Source organism: Ambystoma mexicanum, chromosome 5q, assembly GCF_040938575.1.
Source record: "Ambystoma mexicanum isolate Mex_15411 chromosome 5q, UKY_AmexF1_1, whole genome shotgun sequence".
NCBI lineage: Eukaryota > Metazoa > Chordata > Amphibia > Caudata > Ambystomatidae > Ambystoma > Ambystoma mexicanum.
The window spans coordinates 900,934,739-900,954,633 of record NC_090933.1 but is presented as its reverse complement, the minus strand read 5'-3'; the positions used below and the strand labels follow the sequence as shown (position 1 = coordinate 900,954,633).

Genomic DNA, 19,895 nt, shown 5'->3' with positions numbered 1-19,895 from the left:
ATGGCGGTATACTACGGGGCATGGACTCGAATGTGGGCTCTCTTTGTGCCGGGGCAGCCACCTGACACCATATGCAGCGTGTTACAAACTCCTCCACCTTCTTTTCTAGATCCGGAAACCAGACTTTCAACCTCAGGTGGGCTTTAGTTTTGGCCATCCCCTGATATCCCTGGTGGGCCAATGCAATAAACTGCTGGATCTTATTTGCAGGTACCACCATTCTGGCCCCTCCTAACAGCAGACCCGACTCAGCGAAAGCCAGTTCATTCCGCACTCTGCATAACTGCTCCAATGTAGTGCAGGCCTCCTGGGTTCTTTTGCTGAGGTCTTCCAGTACGGAGGAGGCAAAAACACTAATCTTCCTCCAACGCCTTTTCAAACTCCTGAATGGGCATGGAGTTTGGTGCGGAGGACTCAATGGTCACTTGCACATGTTCCTCCGCTTCATCTGCCATGCTCTCACCACCGACCTCCTTCTTCTGCAGAAAAATCACTCCTTCACACCCCTCCCTGACTCCTTTCCCCTTCCTCCTCTTCTTTCTCCTCCCAATACCATCTTCCAATCCTCTATCTTTCCCCATCTCCCCTATGATCTCCACACTCCCTACTACACTCTTTACTCCCTTTTCACCTTCCCCTACCTCTCCTTTTCTCTTCCTTCTCAAATGCAAATTGTTCCACATGCTGTTTTTCTGGTTTGATTCATGTATATTATTTTTGATTCTATGTTCTATGTTTGATGTTTTCTTGCTGTTAAACTGTAAAGCACTTTGGTTTAAAGCGCTACATAAACAATAAAATACAAATACAAATACAAGTAGTCCGCCTCATTGTTGGCGCCAGGTCAGCACACCAGCAAGACCCTGTACTCCAGGAGGAGAACATCCACAGCTCAATCCTAACTGGCGGCTTGGAGGATGATCCCACCATGATCAGTAACAGGGTCTTGTGGTCCGTCACCACCATCACAGGCATTCCAAGCAAGTACAGACGGAAATTCCTACACCCCTCCAGCACTGCCAATGCCTCACGCTCAATTTGAGAGTATTTTTGCTCCGTATCGGAGAGTGGGCGGCTGGCTAACGCTACGGGCTTCACCTCGCCCTTGGCATCAATCTGTGTCAGGACTGCCCCGAGACCAAAAAGACTTTAATCCACCACTTTTTCCGACAGAAGGGATGGTTCGAAGAATGCCATTGTGTCCTCTGCTGTGAGGGCCATTTTCACATCATCAAATGCAGCCTGTTCCAATAGGCCCCACTGCCAGACAGTATTTTTCCTTGTCAGGCTCCTTAGTGGCTCAGACCTCATGGCTAGATTCCTAATGAATCTCCCGCAGTACGTTACCAACCCCAGGAAACTGCATAGCTCTGCAACTGTCTCCGGGTGCCTGGCATCTTGATGTTCTTCACCTTTTTGGGATCAGGCATCACTCCTCCTTCCTTAAACACAAAGCCAAAGAATTCAATACTTGTCTTGAAGAATTCCCACTTCTCTCTACGCAGTGTGAGGCCTAGCAACTGGATGCAGCCGAAGACACACCAAAGCTGAGGTGCTTGTATCTGTACAACCCTTGGTGATTCGCGTAGGTGGTTTTATACCGGTACTCAGGGTGCAGCACAACCTGGTGGTACCCGGCCCTTAGATCAAGTTTCAAGAAGAACCTGCCACCTTCCAATTCAGCGATGATGTCATCAATTGTGGGAGTTAGGTGTCTCTACCCCTTTATAGCTTTGTTCGGCAGGCTCATGTCCACACAAATTCTGACTGAATTCGGTTTTTTAGGCTGCCTTGCAATGATGACAGGTGGCACCCAGGGCATTGGCCCAACCACCTTCTCGATGATGCCAAGATCATTGAAATTCTCCAGTTCCTTATCAATGAGCTCTCTTAGGTGAAACTGAACTCTCTGGTGTTTCAGGGCAACTGGGAGAATAGATTTGTCTATATGCAGTCTAAACGGTTCGCCCACCAACTGTCCAATTATAATTATATATTTTTTTTATAACGCGCTTAATACCGAAGAGGTTTCTAAGCCCGGACCCGGGATTCTCACCTGTGTTGCGCTGCGTCGTCTTGCTTCCAAGGCGAACGTGTTGTCACTGAGCTATACTACAGGAACACGTCTGGATATCTCTCAATTATTGCCTCTACATCTTCGACTTACACACTGTAAGCGAAACTCACTATCCCAAGAGTCTCAACTGCAGCACAGCTCAACAAGGTGTTACCACTAATGTCCGTAACAAAATACCTGGCCTTGATCAAACTGGAGCCATGTTCCACCTGTGAGATAAAAGCACCCATCAATGGGATTTCTTGATCTCTTCCGAAAGTAAAAATACGTGCCTTCGGGAGCTTCAGCGCCGGGGGATACCTCATAGTGCCATACTGAATTTTTGCCAGGACACTAACGGAAGCACCTGTGTCCACCAAGACTGGAACCTGTGACCCATTAACTCGTACCATGCAATTTGGCTGTCTCCTGGCCTTCATCTTCAACACACACACCCACTGTAAATGAAGAAAATGTTCTCATCATCCTCCTTTTCTACCTCCTGATTTATTTCCTCCTCTTCCTGGTGTACGAGGGCCACATTCAGCGGGAGCTGCTGTCTGAAAAATGCTGCCCTTACAGGACCTCTCTTGATTACCAACATGAGTAGTGCACGACACGTTTGTGTGTAGTTGTCAACATTACCACGCCTTCCCCATGCCTTCCCCTTTGCCAGACTCTCTGACACATGTGGAAGGTCATAGCCACACTTGAGGCATGACTCAGTTGATTTTGCACCTCTCTCTTGACGGTGCTATGGCCCGCCAGGCCCCTCCCGCCCCTTGGCCTTGGCCCACTGCGCATACTTCATCGTTCTTGATCGTGCTTATGGCAGCGTCCATCTTGGAGGCACGTGTTTCCCACACCTCATACAATCTTCCCAGTTCAAGGATTCAGGCTAATGTCAGGCCTACTCCCGTAGCACTTGACGTACCAGATGCGCACCCTTGGATTAATTGTTTGCTGATCATGCCTTCCTCATTGTCCCATGCACATGTTGTTGAGAGGCATCAGAGCCGGTATGAAACGTGTTGAGGGATTCATCGTCCTTTTGCTTTGCACTGCACATCACAAATCTCTCATAATACATGTTTGCAAGTGGCAAGAAAGGTTCCCTCAGCACATTCTTCATCTCAGTGTAAGACTCATCTATAGTTTGTAACGTTTTGAAGATCTGATGGACTGCAGGACCAGCCGCAATATGAGGGTCGCCACTTTGCTTTCATTGTCCATCTCCCCTGTGGCCTTAAAATACATCTCAACGTGGTCGATCCACAAGTTCCACCTCGGTCCCAAGCTGGACGGTGCCCCTGAGACATCAAACTCCAGCATTGGGACTAAGGAATCCTGCTGGCGTAGCACTCACGCTCTCATATCAGCAACCCCACCAGCAGCATCCCCACCTCCTTGATTGTTGTGCATGCTGACAGTTCCGGCGGACAGAGATGCGTGTTGGCCGTGCAAGCCTCTACTTTTGACACAGGCTGCAATCTAGCGCCACACGTGGATGCACGGTCACCCCCATTATGACAGGGGCCGCAACCCAGAAAAGTACATGTGTCCCCTTCCGACTAGCCACTTGAAGTCCACCTGGTTGATCTTGCCTTCCTCCACATGAGACAGAGAAGAAAAAAATGGGATGCAGAGAAGAGAAAAATTGGAAAAAAAAACTCCTTCCTCCTTCCCCTGACATGCACCGTTTGCTTGTCAGAAGGTGTTGTGAAGGTCAAGAAAATCGAAATGTGCAGTCCCCTTAACTATCCTCCACCATTGTTTTCCTTTTTTTAAAGAAAATAAACAAAAAAAGCTGTCTGCATCCATGGCTGCTCCAATAATTGAATGGGGAGGTGCACAACTACTCCACTTGGCAGCTGCAACCTCTGCAAAAGTGTATGCTTTCTCACCTTGACGAACAAGTCGGCTCCTCTGCCGGTGACGTTGCCAGCACGAGCTTCTGCTTGGAGTCACCGCCAACTGGCCCGCCCATGGGGTTTACGTGCGACAGCTGTAGATCTTCTGATCGCCAATGTGGTATGTGCCCCATAGGGCCTGGTCCACTGGCTCCCACAGATTACTCAGGACAAGCTGTTCTCCATCCCGGCTCCACGCATGCTCTGGCGCATCGCGGGAATGCCCCGTTTATTAGCACACAACACAGTTACGTCACTCTGTTGCGTGTGCATCTTAAAGCAACATACCACACTCCTAGGCTTGAGCCCACACCAGGATCTTACGCCTCTGTCTCTGAGATGAGCTCATGAAAGTTTCCTACTTTCAGTCTGGTGGCCTTTCACTAACACCAATGTGTGTGGTATAACGCCCAGCATGCTGGCAACACTCCTTCTCAAGTTGTAGTGTTTATCTATGGTTTCTCCATATTGGCATGTTTAAAAGTTACTTGGCAATAGATTGTACTATATGAAGAACTGTATTAAGAATTATACCCTGTTAGTCAATTGCAGGCTTTGTGTACAATTAATTGTGTTTACAATTAGGTGTTCTACTGTTTCTATACAAAACTCTGATTTGGATGCTACTCTGATTCAGTTAATCTTTGTTTTTCTTTGTTTTGTCTGAGGTATGCATGTGGATGAAAAATATTTGAGTTTAGACATGTAGGCATGTAAATTTATCCTATAGTACTCTGATGTTGGTGGTCATTTAAGCTCTATATGTATGCATTTAGTGTTTGTACAAACATTTTGTAACTTACTGAGGAATTGTATTTACTGATATTTCAATCAAAAAGAATATGGTAGACGAGATTGTTTGTATATATTGGCTTTGATTTTCCACTTAACTCAATGCCTCCAAATAAAATTTGTGGGGCCACTCATGTTTTTGGATACTATTGGTGAGTGTGCAGGTCAGCGACTTGTCTCCCTGCTCAGCCAATAGAAACCATCTTCCGCATGAGAATCTGTGTCACTTGTGAGCTGCAGGAGACGCTATCTCCTCCCAACCTACAGAGATTACCCGAGGTACATTGAAAGTGGATCCTTGAGTCGCTCGCCTGCTCCACTTGTGTTCCAGCTGACAAGCCGACAGCTTGTTACTCTGTACAGAGCTATGTTTCAGGTCCCTATTTTGCTGCACTCTGTGGACACCTGTCTCCATTTGTAAACAACTTCCTGCTGTTTTAAAGCCTCCTGCTTCTTTAAACGTAAGAACGGGGATAGAGCAGAGACTCCATGGGTCGCATCACATATCCCACCTCCATGGGTCTCTGGACCAGGCTCCCGGTCCGACCCACCGGGTGGTCACCATCGTAACACAATATAATGGTTATCCAAGATCGGTTGTCTATCAATATTAGCAAATACATAAAACACTGAGAAATATACACCTCAACCACATAAGCAACCAGGAATCAAAGATGAGGGTAACAAATAATAATTTGAATCCAGTCCACAAACATTTTGCATATTTTGTTTATGTGAACAATCCTTACAACAACTCACTGTCTGCTCATTTTATGTTAACTAATTAGTCTTCTTCTTTGTGCTGTGATCCAACCAACATTACATTTTCTTAAAGTGCATTACTATTTCAGAAAACGATTGTAATTATGAGAATTACAATCGTTTACTCTCAGGGGTTGACTATAATTTTTTGCTTCATTCTGAATACACAATTAAGATACAGCAACTCAAGGGTAATGTCCTATGTCACAGTTAATTGATTTCACGCCAGGGATCAAGTTCCCTTTTTCTATTGTGTTAGTTGTGGGCTGTGACCCACGTGGTTAAGGGGCGTGGTTACCGCCGAGTTGTCAGTTTGCGCTTCATTAAAGAAAGAGATAGACGCACCTTGCAGCCTCTGCACCTCATTGCAAATGTATTCATTACTTTGCCTGATATCATTTGCCTGATCGATTGTGCCCTGCACTGTGCATCCAGCGCACACAACAATGGCGACGAGGAACGTTAAAGCAGCAACGTGTAGGTCACCGCAGCATCTGAAGACTGATACCAGTGCTGCCCAATCTCCATGCGAGCACCTCTGCACTCGGCAAGTAAGAAGCCCCACCTATTACTACCTGCCAGCATAGTCACAGAGGAAATTCCATTTTATACAGCATTACGCGCGTCACGTAATACACGTGCGCAGCAGTGTGATAAACACAAGCATGTGTAGCACTTGCAACGCTGCCATCCTGAGCTGGTCATCCCCGATTTTATGCAAAGAGGCACCACAGGCCACCAAGCTCTGTCTCACAGGACAGTCAGCCACCCCAAGGCCCAAATCACCACAGCACAGGCCACAGCACCTGGAAAGCAACCAGGCCCACCATTTACATACCAGGACACAGCCATCATTTTACAGACCCACTAAATCATGTCTGAGGCCACCACAGACAGCAGAATATTGAGTCCACCTCGAGCTCCACACCACGCCACCCCACATTCAGGGAAGATGGTGGCTCTGAATCATTACAGCTGCAAGCCATGTAGCACTTTGATATTGCTGACACCAGCAGTCTGGCGCCCAGATGGGCCAGGTGGCTCAAAGAAGTACACATCTACATTGACGCTTCAGGAGTGCGAGAAGAACGCTGACTACGAGGTATTTTACTACATTCATTGGGTCCGGTGGTGAGAGATATTGTATTCGAAATGCCAGAAACCAACACAGACATATTCCAAGGAATAATTGACTCATTAAATGCCTACTTCACACCAATAAGAAATGTAGACTACGAAAGACACATTTTCCACACTTCCACTCAAGAAAGTGGTGAAAACATGGACAATTTTGTTATGAGACTAAGAAAAAGGGCAAAATATTGTGACTTTGATCGATACTCGATGGAAGAAGCACTAACGTCTCAACCCATTGCCGGCTGAAAATCTCCCGAGTTCCGCAAGAAGCTCCTTCAAAAGAGCAGGACACTGTAGGAAATATTTCAGTTAGCAAGAGCTGACTTCGCTCTCACACTACAAACTGAATCCCTAGGAAATATCAAGATCACTCAGTCCGCCTCAGCTGCAACAGTGTTCCCTATCAACAAGGGCACTCACCTGCCGCCAACTGGCGTCATTCTCACAGCACATCACGCAAACCGCCTCGAGAAGACAGGTGGCGAGAGGAAAGGAGAGACAACCCCAGGCATCACAGGATAAGACATGATTCCCAAGACAACATTCAAGGCAAAAGATTTGATATCTGGACGATTTGCCTCGCCGAAGACGTGATTAACACCCATCCTCCTCCAACGGAGACCACAAAAGAGGATATGTTCATGCCATCGGCAACAGCTTAGCAGCAGAGTACAGTCCCAATTTATTGCTCCAACTAAATGGTCAAAACCAAGAATTTCTGATAGACATGGGTGCAACTGTGAATGTAATTAATGACAAAACCTACATGTCGCTTGCCAAAAAGAAATCGCTAAAAGAAGCGGACACGCTCATCTATCCCTACGGATCGAACAAGCCTCTCAACGGTCATGGAATGTTTACAGCAACTTACCAATTTAAAGACAAGAGCCAAAGAGTCAAACTCTATGTTATAAAAGGAGAAGTGCCAGGGGGCAGCATACTAAGCATTAAGTCAGCAATTCAAATGGGACTCATTCAAATAATGTACCAAATCACGTCAGCATACACAGCCAGCCCGAAGGACATGATGCAGAAAATGTTTCCAGCTCTATTTAAAGGCCTGGGAAAACTAAAAGATAAACAAATCAAACTACACATAAACCCGCACATTCCTCCGACGGCTCAACACTACAGAGGTATTCCACTCAACATTCAGAGGCACGTTGAAGACGAAATTCAAACCCTACTGAGGCATGACATCATCGGACCAGCCTCAGGCCCAACACCATGGCTATCCCCGATCGTACCTGTGCCCAAGAAGGACAACAAAGACAGCATTCGCATCTGCATCGACATGAGGGCCCCAAACGTAGCCATAGAACGCAAACGTCATCTCACCCCTAGGATGACTGATATGATGCACCTACTCCAAGGGACCAAAGTGTTCTCAAAATTAGACTTAAACAAGGGCTACCACCAGCTCAAATTGCATCCATCTTCAAGGTACATCACCACGTTTTCAACACATCTAGGACTATTCAGGTATAAAAGACTCAGTTTCGGTGTATCATCAGCAGCTGAAATCTTTCAAAACGAGATCCACCAAGTAATTAAGCACATTCCAAATTGCTTAAATTACAGTGATGACATTTAAATTCTTGGCACCACATAAGAAATTCATGGCGACACCCTGAGAAGAGTGTGCATGGCCCTTGAAAACGCTCAGCTCACACTCAACCCGGACAAATGCGAAATCAGCAAATCCACGTTGAAATTCTTTGGTCACATATTCTCGAGCGACGGTTTGCAACCCGACCCTGAAAAGGTGCAGGCTCTAGTGGAGACCCCCACACCCACCTATGTATCAGCAATATGCTCATTCCTGGGTATGGCACGCTACTGCACCCGATACATACAAGACTTTGCATCAATAAGTATGCCCCTCCGACTACTCACGGGAAAACACCAAGGCTTTCCAGTGGTCAAGTGCATGCGAAGAAGCTTTTCAGGAAATCAAAAGGCGTATCGCATCAGCATCATGCATGGCCTACTACGATCCTAAACTCAACACTGAACTGACAGTAGACGCAGTCCAGTGAGGCTTGGAGCAATACTAGCACAATCCAAACCTGGCGCATCACCAGACTCTCTGAGGAGCATCGTGGCCTACGCAAGCCGCAGCCTATCTGTGCTTATTCCCAACCTGAAAAAGAAAGTCTGGCAGTCGTATGGGCGTGCGAACACTACCACCTTTTTCTCTATCGACGTCCATTCACGGTAATCACGACCACCAAGCTCTCACCAGCATTTACGGCAAACCCAAAGCTAGAATGCTGCCACGCATCGCCAAGTGGCGATTAAGGCTACAAGAGTACTCATTCAAAATCATTCACCACCCGGGAAAGGACAACAACCCGACGGATTTTCTATCCAGACATCCACTTCCAGCACAGGATGAGCAGCAGTCAACCAAGGCAAACCAATATCTAAACTAAAGGGCGGCGAGGGGCGCACTCCAAATCCTGGCCAATATACTACCTGAGGAAAGAGAAAGAATAACTGGGTTAGATCCCAATTGTTGCGAAAATGTTCACAGGGTTGGATCCCTTCTGCTGCATTTGTACTGCTGTTCTCCTCCTCCTAGCCCTTTTGTGTCCCAACAGTCTTCAGGGAGGCTGTGTTGTCTTTCTTTTCAGGTGAATCCAATTAAAGCTGTAGTGAAATAATTTGTTCAATTCAGGTGACCAAGGAAAGACTCCCTCCAGGAGCACACATCTTACCCTTAGCAGGGGGAGGAGGGAAAACCGTAACTATGGTTCTCCACTGTAGGGCAAAATGTCCCTGGTGCTGCAGCCTCTGGAGTCCAGATCTAAACTACCTGATAAACAGTGCACTCCCCAAATCCATTACGACAGCTCAATTGCAAGAAGCTACACAAAAGGACCACCTACTTCAAACAATACAAGAGAGTGTGAGATCTGACCAGTGGCACAACAGGCGTAAAGAAGGCCAGACCCTATCACCAAGCGACAAACAACATTTCCACACCTTCAAACTCATCCGACACACACTGTCGACATCATCAGAAGGCCCATTACTGAAAGAGAACAGGATTGTCATTCCATCCAGCCTTCAGGACCAAGTGCTAGACATCGCGCAAGCAGTTCATAGGGGCATAGTGTCGACCAAGTGGCACCTCAGAACCAAGGTGTGGTTCGCATCAATGGACAAGAGAGTGGAACAGGTACTAGGAAAGTGCCTCGCCTGTCAAGCAGTGGCCCCACGCACATTCCCCGAGCCCCTCAGAACATCCTCAATGCCGCTGCAAGTGTGGGACAGAGTAGCCATTGACATGTTTGGACGCCTAGCGAATGGCAAATATGCGCTGGTAATTGTTGACGAAATGTCACGTTTCCCCGAAGTGCACCTCATCCACTCCACCAGCGCCCAGGCAGTCATACCAGCCCAGGACAAGACTTTTGCACACCATGGCATCCCATCCGTTGTAAAGTCAGACAATGGACCGCCTGTCAGTGGGCATGACTTCGCCGTGTTTGCCGAGCATTAGGCTTCCAGCACTGCAAGATCACGCCGCTGTGGCCACAAGTGTATGGAATGGCAGAGAGATTCATGGGAAATCTAAAACGCACCCTCCAGGTTTGTTCCATTACATGCAGGCCATTTGCACACTACTACATGAGTATAGAAACACACCCCATAGCTCTACAGGAGAATGTCTGTCTGCTCTGATGTTCGAATGTATCATAAGAACCACATTACCACACAACCCACAAGCCGTGTTGACCCCCACATATGTCGACACTGCGAGAACAAAAGACAAAGAAAGCAAGACAATAACGAAAGAATATGCAGACACCAGAAGACAAGCACGACCAAGACCCATTCAGATAGGAGACCAAGTTCTGGTGCGACAGAATCAAAGTGCCAAAGACGTCCCAGCTTTCAAACCAGAGCCAATGACAGTAACACACATTCATGGCTCAATGATAACAGCCGCAAGCTCTCAAGGCACAGTCACCTGAAACTCCTCCTTCTTCTGGACTTTCAGAGGTGACAGCAATCAAACAAGCACCACCGCGATCCCTGCAGACGACTCCTCGGACATAGACTCTGAATACCGGGAGGAGGACAGAGATGCAGATGTCAGTGACAGCGCACACATGAGTGCCATTCCACCGGCTCGCAGTCCATCCCGGAGAACCATACGGAGGCCATCGAGATGGATCGAAGAAATGAACTAAACTAGCCTAGCTGCATGTTAAGTAGGGGGGAGATATATGTCACTGTTAATCGATTTCATGCTAGGGGTCAAGTCCCCTTTTCTATTGTGTTAGTTGTGGGCTGCGACCCACGTGGTTAAGGGGTGGGGTTACCGCCGAGTTGTCAGTTTGCGCTTCATTAAAGAAAGTGATAGACGCACCTTGCTGCCTCCGCGCTTCATTGCAAATGTATTCATTACTTTGCCTGATATCATTTGCCTGATCGATTGTGCCGCGCACTGTGCATCCAGCACGCACATAACATCAAGAAGTAGCACATACAAAAATCATCATCTTTAGAACAAGGAACAACGGCTGAGATCCATGTTCTTCGAATAAACACGAACGCTATAGAATGCAGCCAACTGTGTATCCATTTAAGTTGCATAAACAAGCGCATAGTGAACAGAAATGCTGCATCTTAAACAGAATATATAGTTTTGGCAATTGCGTTTTCAAAGAATCGGTCAGTTAAGTATGATTTCTCTGAAGAGACAATTTTTTTTTTATAAACAATACAAATAACGTTAACGCAAACACAGGTTCTCACAATGAGAAGGATCATGGTGTGTAAAACGTGTCTATAATATCACAACCAGATGCCCCAAGAGTATGAAAAAGAAAAGACCAGATGACGTCTCTTAGGCGCTCAGGTAGGAACCAAATTGGGTAGAATCCCAAATGTGTACAGACTGACATAATGCCTCCCTCCCCTATTGGAGATTGTTTCCCACATTGCTGCACACAGCATCAGAACATGATGCACTCGCAATGACTTTTAAGCTTTTCCCCGATCTGTGTATAATAAAAGGTCACATAGTCGGTTTGCTCAGTAGGAGAGCTCAAAGGATACGAGAAGCTACAAAAAAAATAAGTACCCCGCCACTACGCAGCATAGATTCCGCTGAAACAAACTCATTCCTTGGAACCGGAAGCCTTAAACAAACATTTACCCAGGTCCTTAAGAAGGGACAGCGCTTCCCATGAAATAAAGGCTCCGCCGCCGTCATCCATGGCTCCTTGCCCCACGTCCCAGCTGTCCAGATGACCGCTGAGCAGCACAACCTGCAAAGGAGGGACATTGGTTACATGTGTGTGTTTACAACATTTTCAAATACGACAATCTTTGAAGCTGACATGTTTCTTACTTTTAAACAACTTATCAAATGTATTGACAGACTACTGCTGCTCCAAATGCTCAATTCTTTTTAAAGGAGAAAGCCATTTTTTTGTTTGTTTTAAACGAAGAGCTTCCTTCCAAGATCAGTTTGTCTATATATGCAGGTCGTTTCAGTGTAATGTTTGTCATTAAGGGCGTAGATATGCGTCTGCTTAGAACTTATAACACAACACACATTATCTGGGGAATCTGATTGCTAAGGTGTTAATGTGGCGTTAAGCCCCTGTTCCAAGGACTGGAATGGGGGGGGGGTAACAGCCCAGCAGCTCAAGTTAATGGCATGAGTGAAGCAAGGGCTATTAATAAGGGCTGCGGGCCGTACACCCGTTCCAGCACTTGGAACGGGGGCTTAAGGCCATTAGCACCCCGGGGTACCAAAGCGATAACCCGGGGGGTGCTAAAAAAAATATGTATTTTCAGTCATTGAACGGGACGGCTCACACGTCCTGTTCAATGGCTGAAAATACTCTCTAAAGATAGCCGCAATGGAAAGGGAAGCCGGGGCTCCATATGGTCTTCCGTTTCCATACCGGCCGTTGGGAGGAGAGCGGAAGGTACGGCTGCGGTGGCGAATGCCGCCACGGCTCAAATAAGCTAAATGGGAGTGAGGGGAATTAAAAAAACTATGATAATAAGGGGACAGAGGGTGGGCGAGATGGCGGATGGGGGAGCTGGCCGTCAGGTGGTATGGACGTGGGCTTTCACTGGTGGTTCAAGCCCACGTTCCTAGACACCTGATTGGCTGGATCCCCCTGCCAGGGTGCTAATGGTATGGATTCCTCATCTTAGCAGCTTTCAACATGATGTGACCATTGAGCAGAGGTGCTACAAAAAGGCAGTTTTAGCGGACTGCCACAGGCGCCAGCAGTAGCAGTGCTCCAGTGGGCGACATTTTGGTACTAACATCATCAAATCGGGACCCATGCAAGGGAAGTTGGGGGTGCCTCTTCACCTGGGGAAGCAGTAATCATTGAACCTGCCTTGGGATTGTGGCTACTGATATTTTGAATAAGCTCTTGGAACAATGAGAATTTTAATGAAATCTCACAATAATTTACTTTTCACTTGATGGATTTTCAACATTGCAGACTCTCGCAAGTTTAAAAATGATTGCTTCGCGATTAATTCAAAAACACCCAGGAGTCACATTAGCAAATTGCAAATTACCAGGTATAACATTTAGGATTAAAAGGAGCTAGTGAAAACTCATTAATTAGAGTTTTGCTATGCGCAAACGGTGCAGTGAATTATCGAAAAGAGCCTAATCCCTTATTGATGGTGTGGAGTAAGGCGAACAGTTTTTTTTTTAAGAATGCCAGTGTACTAGCTCATCATCTTTTTGATAAGTGTTTATTTCGTGAGATCCAGACCTCAAACCCATATCTGAATCAGAAGTGATAGGCAGGCGGTGATTGGTCATCAGCCATAGGGTACTATAGACACAAATATTATTACATCCCACCACAAAACGTGAAACTGTATCCTGCAGCCCCTAGGGCTGGTAGAGCAGACTTCATGGAGACCCTTGTGGATGCAATTGCATTAGACCGCAATTGTGGATGCCGCAGAGGCGAGCCTTTGACTCCATTACTAATCGTTTTCTTTGTAGAAGAGAGAGAGGAAGGCAGAAAATACATTACTTTTGATGAACAACCCAATTAGTGGCAGCTCATCAATAAAGAGGTCTAGAGATCTGCTATTGCAATTTTCAGGACTTTCTAGGTCCCAAAAATAATCTCTGTGCTTGAGTTCTGGAAAGAAACAACATTGTGATATAAAACACTAGCCATGAACGGTGTTTGTCGAGATTAAGTTCATGTACGTTTTGTTCACCTGTTTCCAGATTTCTCTTTCTTTTTATGTTAACGGTCTGAATCTTTTTGTCCTTTGCAGGCCATCGCCTTTGAGGGTAGTCTTTGTCCTCTGACTGTTTCCTAGTTGTCTTTGTCTGAGCATGTCGTCTCTCTCCTTTTCCTCTTGATCTTTCCTGATTCATTCTGGAGAACCATCTCCCTCTTTCCTCTCCCTTTTCTTCCTGGGGCTGGTTGATTGTATTGGATTTTTTTAACCAATCAAATATGGATGAATGAAATTGTTTTGTAAAAGTTGTAGATGATATGTTGATTTTGTAAAAGGTTTGATAACCATATACAATTTTTTTAAAAAAAAGTCCCTGTGCTTGCTCCATAATGAAAATCTGACATCCCAGACTACATTCTCTTCCATCAGTGCTGGAAATCCGATTGGCTGGAGAACAACAAAGTCATTGTCACCCCTCTCATCCCCTGTATGAAACTGGGGCAGGTTCAGAATGCTGATCTCACTTCTGGCATGTTTGCAAAGCAAGCAAAGGGAGGTATGAAGGAAGGGTCCTAACACCTAACCTACTGCATAGACACACAGTACCAGTGCCTCGAGGGAGTCTGTGCAAGAGTGAGATGTCACTCGTTACCTTGACACAAGTAAATGTTTTTTAAAAAGGTGCATGTATATGTACATGCATGTTTACATTTACATGTGTGTGTGATTGAGTTTGAACAAGGGTGCAAGTGCGCGTTAGTGAATGAGAGAGTGTGTATGTGTGAATGTGTTTGTCTGGTATGCATGTGAATAAATGATGTGTGTCCAAGGTCCAATAGAGCAGAGCCTGTGCTTGTAGAACAGTGTGAGATGGGAAAAGGGGCTAATGGCGCAGCACCAGAGTTTGCGCTAAGGGTGGGGGTAGCCAAGCGAGCTGATAAAGCAGCACCTATCTTTGGGGTGGGAAAGCCAATGGAGAAAGACCTGGCAATGTCTTCAGCAAGAATACAGGATTATCGGACATAGCCAACATTAGTGTGTTCTTAAGGTGTCAGTACTGTCCTATTTTGCCACAGCCAGCATGACAGTGTCAGTGTCTTCTTACTGTGGCAATATAGCATTCATTGACATAACCAGTGTGTGTTCGTAAAAGTGGCAATATTTTCATACATTGGCACGGTGAGCATGATAATGCCTTCTTACAGTAACAGTATTGCATAGTAAAGCACATCCAACATGACTGTGTTCTTAAAGTGGCAATACTGAAGTATATCTTTTCTCCTGTTACTAAAATATTAAATGGCGTTTTACCCAATTTCTAACAAGAAGGTGCTTTGAAATGCTCAGTTTTAGCCCATTATTTAAAAAATGTTGTCATGTCATGGGGAGAACTGCGCTAACATCTCTTTGATTAGTTTGGACTCTTTTGCTACACTTGTTCGCCCATCGATTACTAGGAAATATGTACGACCCTCAATTTAAAAATATTCACAAGTCACCACTCAATCAAACACTAGACATCCTGAGCCTTTAGTGTTTACTGACTCTGAGGATATGATGCACATTTTTATTGCAATGGAAGATGTTCGTTTTTTGCAGACAGTCTGCAAAATACTGTATAATAAAACACAAGGCACACAGTGTAAGAGAACACCACAAGTACACCATTTGAAAGTACAACACAAAATAATTAAATTAACTCAGTCAAAGGAAGCCACTGACGATTGACAACTGCTGGAGCCTTTGCGTACAGACCTTTTTTTTAAATAAAAAAAAATCATTGCATAAATACAGCTCATGCTTGCCACTGCATGCCTATACAGAGTATTTTCCAAAAAAGCACAAGATGGAAAAGAACAAAATATTGTCGAGTAGAAACAAAATTGGAGTGCCCTATAGTGTGTGAGAGAGAGAGAGAGAGAGAGAGTGTGTGTGTGTGTGTGTGTGTGTGTCTCTCTCTCTCTATATATATATATGTATTCAGTGAAAAAACATTGTTATAGGGACGTTATGGTTAAGTTGCACTAATAAAAACCTATGCAATTCGGGTGCTTGTTTTTGTTCAGTGACAGTATTCACTTTAAGCTGAGGACTTCATGTGGTACTACATTGAAACCATGACGCACATACTATAAAGGTACTGTGCATGTAGAGCTTGACCGTGTGCTATATTCTGAAGTTCTTTTCCCTAGGGTTTGCCCTGAGGTCATAATTCACATATATAAAACAAGAAGCAGGTTGCATGCAGATAATATGCTTCGAATTATCATTGTACTACCTAAACATACCATCATAAGAATACTTTAGTTCTATGATCCATACTACATTAATTGATTCTCTTTATGTACAATGTTTCTTTTTCAATTAACACCTGTTATGTGGCATGCAGCAGTGTATTATAAGGCTACTGATCACCTTTGATATGTTGTAAATGACACTGTAGGCTGTACACCGTATACAGATGCTCAATTTGCATGTTACACAGTAGTAATATCATATGTGATGTCATCAGTGAGGTCACGATTATGTCCTTTGTGATGTCATCTCTGATGTCCTGGGTGTGTTAGCAGTGCATGTTGCAGTATTTAAGTCAGCTATCTTGTGGGAGAGAGAAGCTCTCTGTGTCCTGTGAACTGCTCTGGTATTGGGATTTCACAGTAGAGTGCACAGAGCTGTGGAAGCTCGATTGACAGCCAGCGCGAGCAGCGGCAGACTGACAGGAGCTGTAACACGCTGAGAAGGTCCTGATGAATGAAAAAGCAGTACCGGCTTGTCAGAAGGAAACGCCAGGGCATACCAGTGAGTTGGCCTGATGCAGGTGACCCCAAGGCACTCTGAAGGAGACCGCTAGGTAATAATGATCATTTTGAATATTGAACATTTCAAGTAAAGCAAACTGGGCGCAACTCTCATATTAAGAGATTTCAAATAGGGGAATAGTGTAACCCGCATGGCCGAAGCCAAGAGGGGCAATAGTAAAGCAAAGTGAACACAACTTTCCTAAAGAGGGATATCTAATAAGGGGACATTGTAACCTGCATTGCCAAATCCAAAGAAGGATGAGAGTGACACCAAGGCAATTTGAACATAATGTTCCCAGAACAAGATCCCAGTGGGAGAAAGTTGTAAACCACATTTCCAGCAGCCAAAAAGGTTTGTAGATAGGAATCAGAGATTCCAGGAGAAAAACCCTCCTTGTAAAAGGGATCAAGGGGGAGAGAGCTGCAACCTGCATTGCCCCTGGCAAACAGACCAATGTGAGAATTGTTGTCCTTTTGTATAATATACTTGTGAAAGAAGCTTTAAGCCAATTGTGTTAAAAGTCAAAAGACTAACCCGAGAAGCATTTGTTGGTTGAACTCTCCCCATTAAGGATTCAAGTGTGGAAATCTTGGAACCAGCCTTACCACAGAGTACACACTGTAGTAGTAGGAGTTTTATCCTGGCAGGCGAGTTAACCAGGAAAGGGACAAATAGTAGTTCATCCTGGCAGGTGAGTGTACCAGGAAGAAGATCATTTGAAGTGCTGTAATGTGGCAGAAGGTGGAAAAGAAGTGTCAATTCCACTACCTTGTTTTGATGAACTGTTGCATAACCATCCTGACTAAAGTGTATCTTTTGAATGAACCATCCTGACTGAAGTGTTACTTATAAATGAGAAATTTGATGTTATAACAAGTGATTTGTCTTCAGAGAAAAGAGCACTTACTTTTGATTCATGAATTGATGTTCGAAGAGAAAGTATTTTGGTTTGCCAAGCAGGAGGTTGAGGAAGCTTTAACAATTGTCTTTAAGTGTGAGAAAACCTTGGGAACTAAGTCACTTTTCCAAGTGAAGGACATTTTGAATGAAAAGAACTTTGCATTCTACATTGAATGCAACTTGGCTAGTGAAGAGAACGTTCCTGAAACTGAATTGTGATTTGAAAAATCCTGAATTGATCCAGGGAGAGGGTATCTAACCCTGTTCACATCACAAGGATTCCTGTTTATATCTTTTGTGTTTGAATGTATATGTTATTTTGTGAAGTTTAAACAGCCAAATAATTCATTTATAATTGTGTTGCTAGTGACAGGGACAGATATATTTGGACATTAGGTCAGTTCCTTTAGCCTTAATTTGTTAGGTGGGGAAATCCTTGTTAGGTTAGGGAAAGATAGACCTTTGTCTCACCCTTTATCATTCAATAAAATTGCATCTTGTGAGAAAACTATACCTATGTGTCTGTCTTACATTTGTAACCCCTCACACACCCTTTTCTATTCTTCTTTCCTGACTACATTCCCTAATCTGCTTCTGCTTGCAACCTTGGTGTCCTTTTCGACCTCTCATCACTTCTCACACTCCATCTCCAAATATGCCACTTTGCCCAGGCTTAATCTCCTCAAGATCAGAAAAATAATACATGCTATTCGTTTCAACATTGCTAAGCATCTAATCTCCTCTTTAGTACTCTCTCTATCTGACTACTGTGGTAGTCTACTCTAAGGCCTTCCCAACTATCCTTTTTCACCTCTCGACAAAGTCCTCAACTCGGCTGTTGCTAAACTCCTAAACTGCCCCTGCTTTACCTCCACCTCCCCATTCCGTCATCAGTTGGGCTGGTTATTTATGAGACAGAGGCAAAGTATAAACTGATTCTCATCATCGTCAAGACTATACATGGACTTTCCCCACCACACCTATTGACACACCTCAATCACAACTCCACCCCTCGCTCCCTATGATCATTCTTTGGTCAACTCTCTATGCCAACTCTTGCGCCCCGTGCGCTCCTTCTAATTTCGACCCTCTGCTCGCTCTCTTACTCTGGATTACTCTTCCCCTCCCTCTCTGAACTACTCCAACGCTATCTATATTTAAATCCAACCTCCTACCTCGCCTCCTTTTGAAAGAACCACTTTCACAGAATTCTATACTACCACATCTCCCTGTTCTTTCCTCCTCTCTACGTCAAAACCACAGCACTTATCCCTCATCCCCTCATCCTAACACATAGCACCTTCACCACTATCTCGTTTCTATATCATTCTCTAAAGTCCTTGTCTCTGGTTCATGTTTCTACCTCTCTTGCATCATCTGGTCTTATATCAACATCTTCTCACCCTTTGTTATGGGCTCTGGTCCTCCACTCTGTAAATTAATGATAAAATGTTATGTAAGCATGTTTGTGCCAAAAATGCATTTATTTCCATTAAATTAACACATAAATAAATGTCAGTATATGTGGACATTTGCAACAAATAATAGGCCAAATTGCATGCTTCCCAAAACCAAACAATTGGCATCATCTTTTTGCTGAAAATGTCTGATCATATCTCTTTCACCCAGGTGTCGTTGGGCTGGCTCACTATGGAGGATCAAATCTACGATTGAGCTTTGATTCAGATCTAGAGAATGCTTAATGGGGTTTCTCTTTAGAACTATACCTTTTTGGTTGACTAGTTACATCATGGTTGGTCACTGCATTCCTCTACGTTAGCTAAGTTAAATGAACAACCGTATCAATCAAAAAGTGTGATAGGGTGCTGAGCCGCTAAGGTCTAAATAAGCTATTAATCAGATGGAAGCATTATTATTTTGAGGATTAGGTGAGCTGATATCTATATGAATTGTTGTCTGAACTCGGTATTGCTTCATGGTAATTCGCTGTGCTTTCTTCTGAACTAGTTATTTTCTTTTTTATCTTGTGTGAATTTTATGGGCTGTAGTTGTTAACTTTCTTTGGTGCCATGAAACTGGTTATTTTTCCACTGGTGTATGTTTGCACTTACTACAAATCTTTTACTACTTCTACATTCTGGGAACTGAAGTCATACTCGTAGAGAGGGACCAAGAACATGTATTGTGAGAGAGAGGAATAGTTGCTAAAATTATCAGAAACTGAGTAGAAGTATCAAAGTGTCCAACCTTGTGTGAGAAGAGAAGTAGTGATTCTGCATTCTGGGAAACTGTGGAGGAGTAGCTATGTGTCCAGCAAACCTTGTGAGAGAGCAACAGACACTGCATTCTGAGCATGCAAGCACAGGTATCAAAGA

At 44.6% G+C, this 19,895-nt stretch overlaps 1 protein-coding gene across 1 annotated transcript in view; it reads right to left on the bottom strand.

The window, feature by feature from the left end:
* CPQ (carboxypeptidase Q) overlaps nucleotides 1–19,895 on the bottom strand; it is a 1,957,200-nt gene that overhangs the window by 796,164 nt on the left and 1,141,141 nt on the right. The window contains exon 6 of the mRNA XM_069621402.1: nucleotides 11,831–11,942. Within this exon, the coding sequence (XP_069477503.1) occupies nucleotides 11,831–11,942 (112 nt within the window). The remainder of the gene's footprint in view (nucleotides 1–11,830; nucleotides 11,943–19,895) is intronic.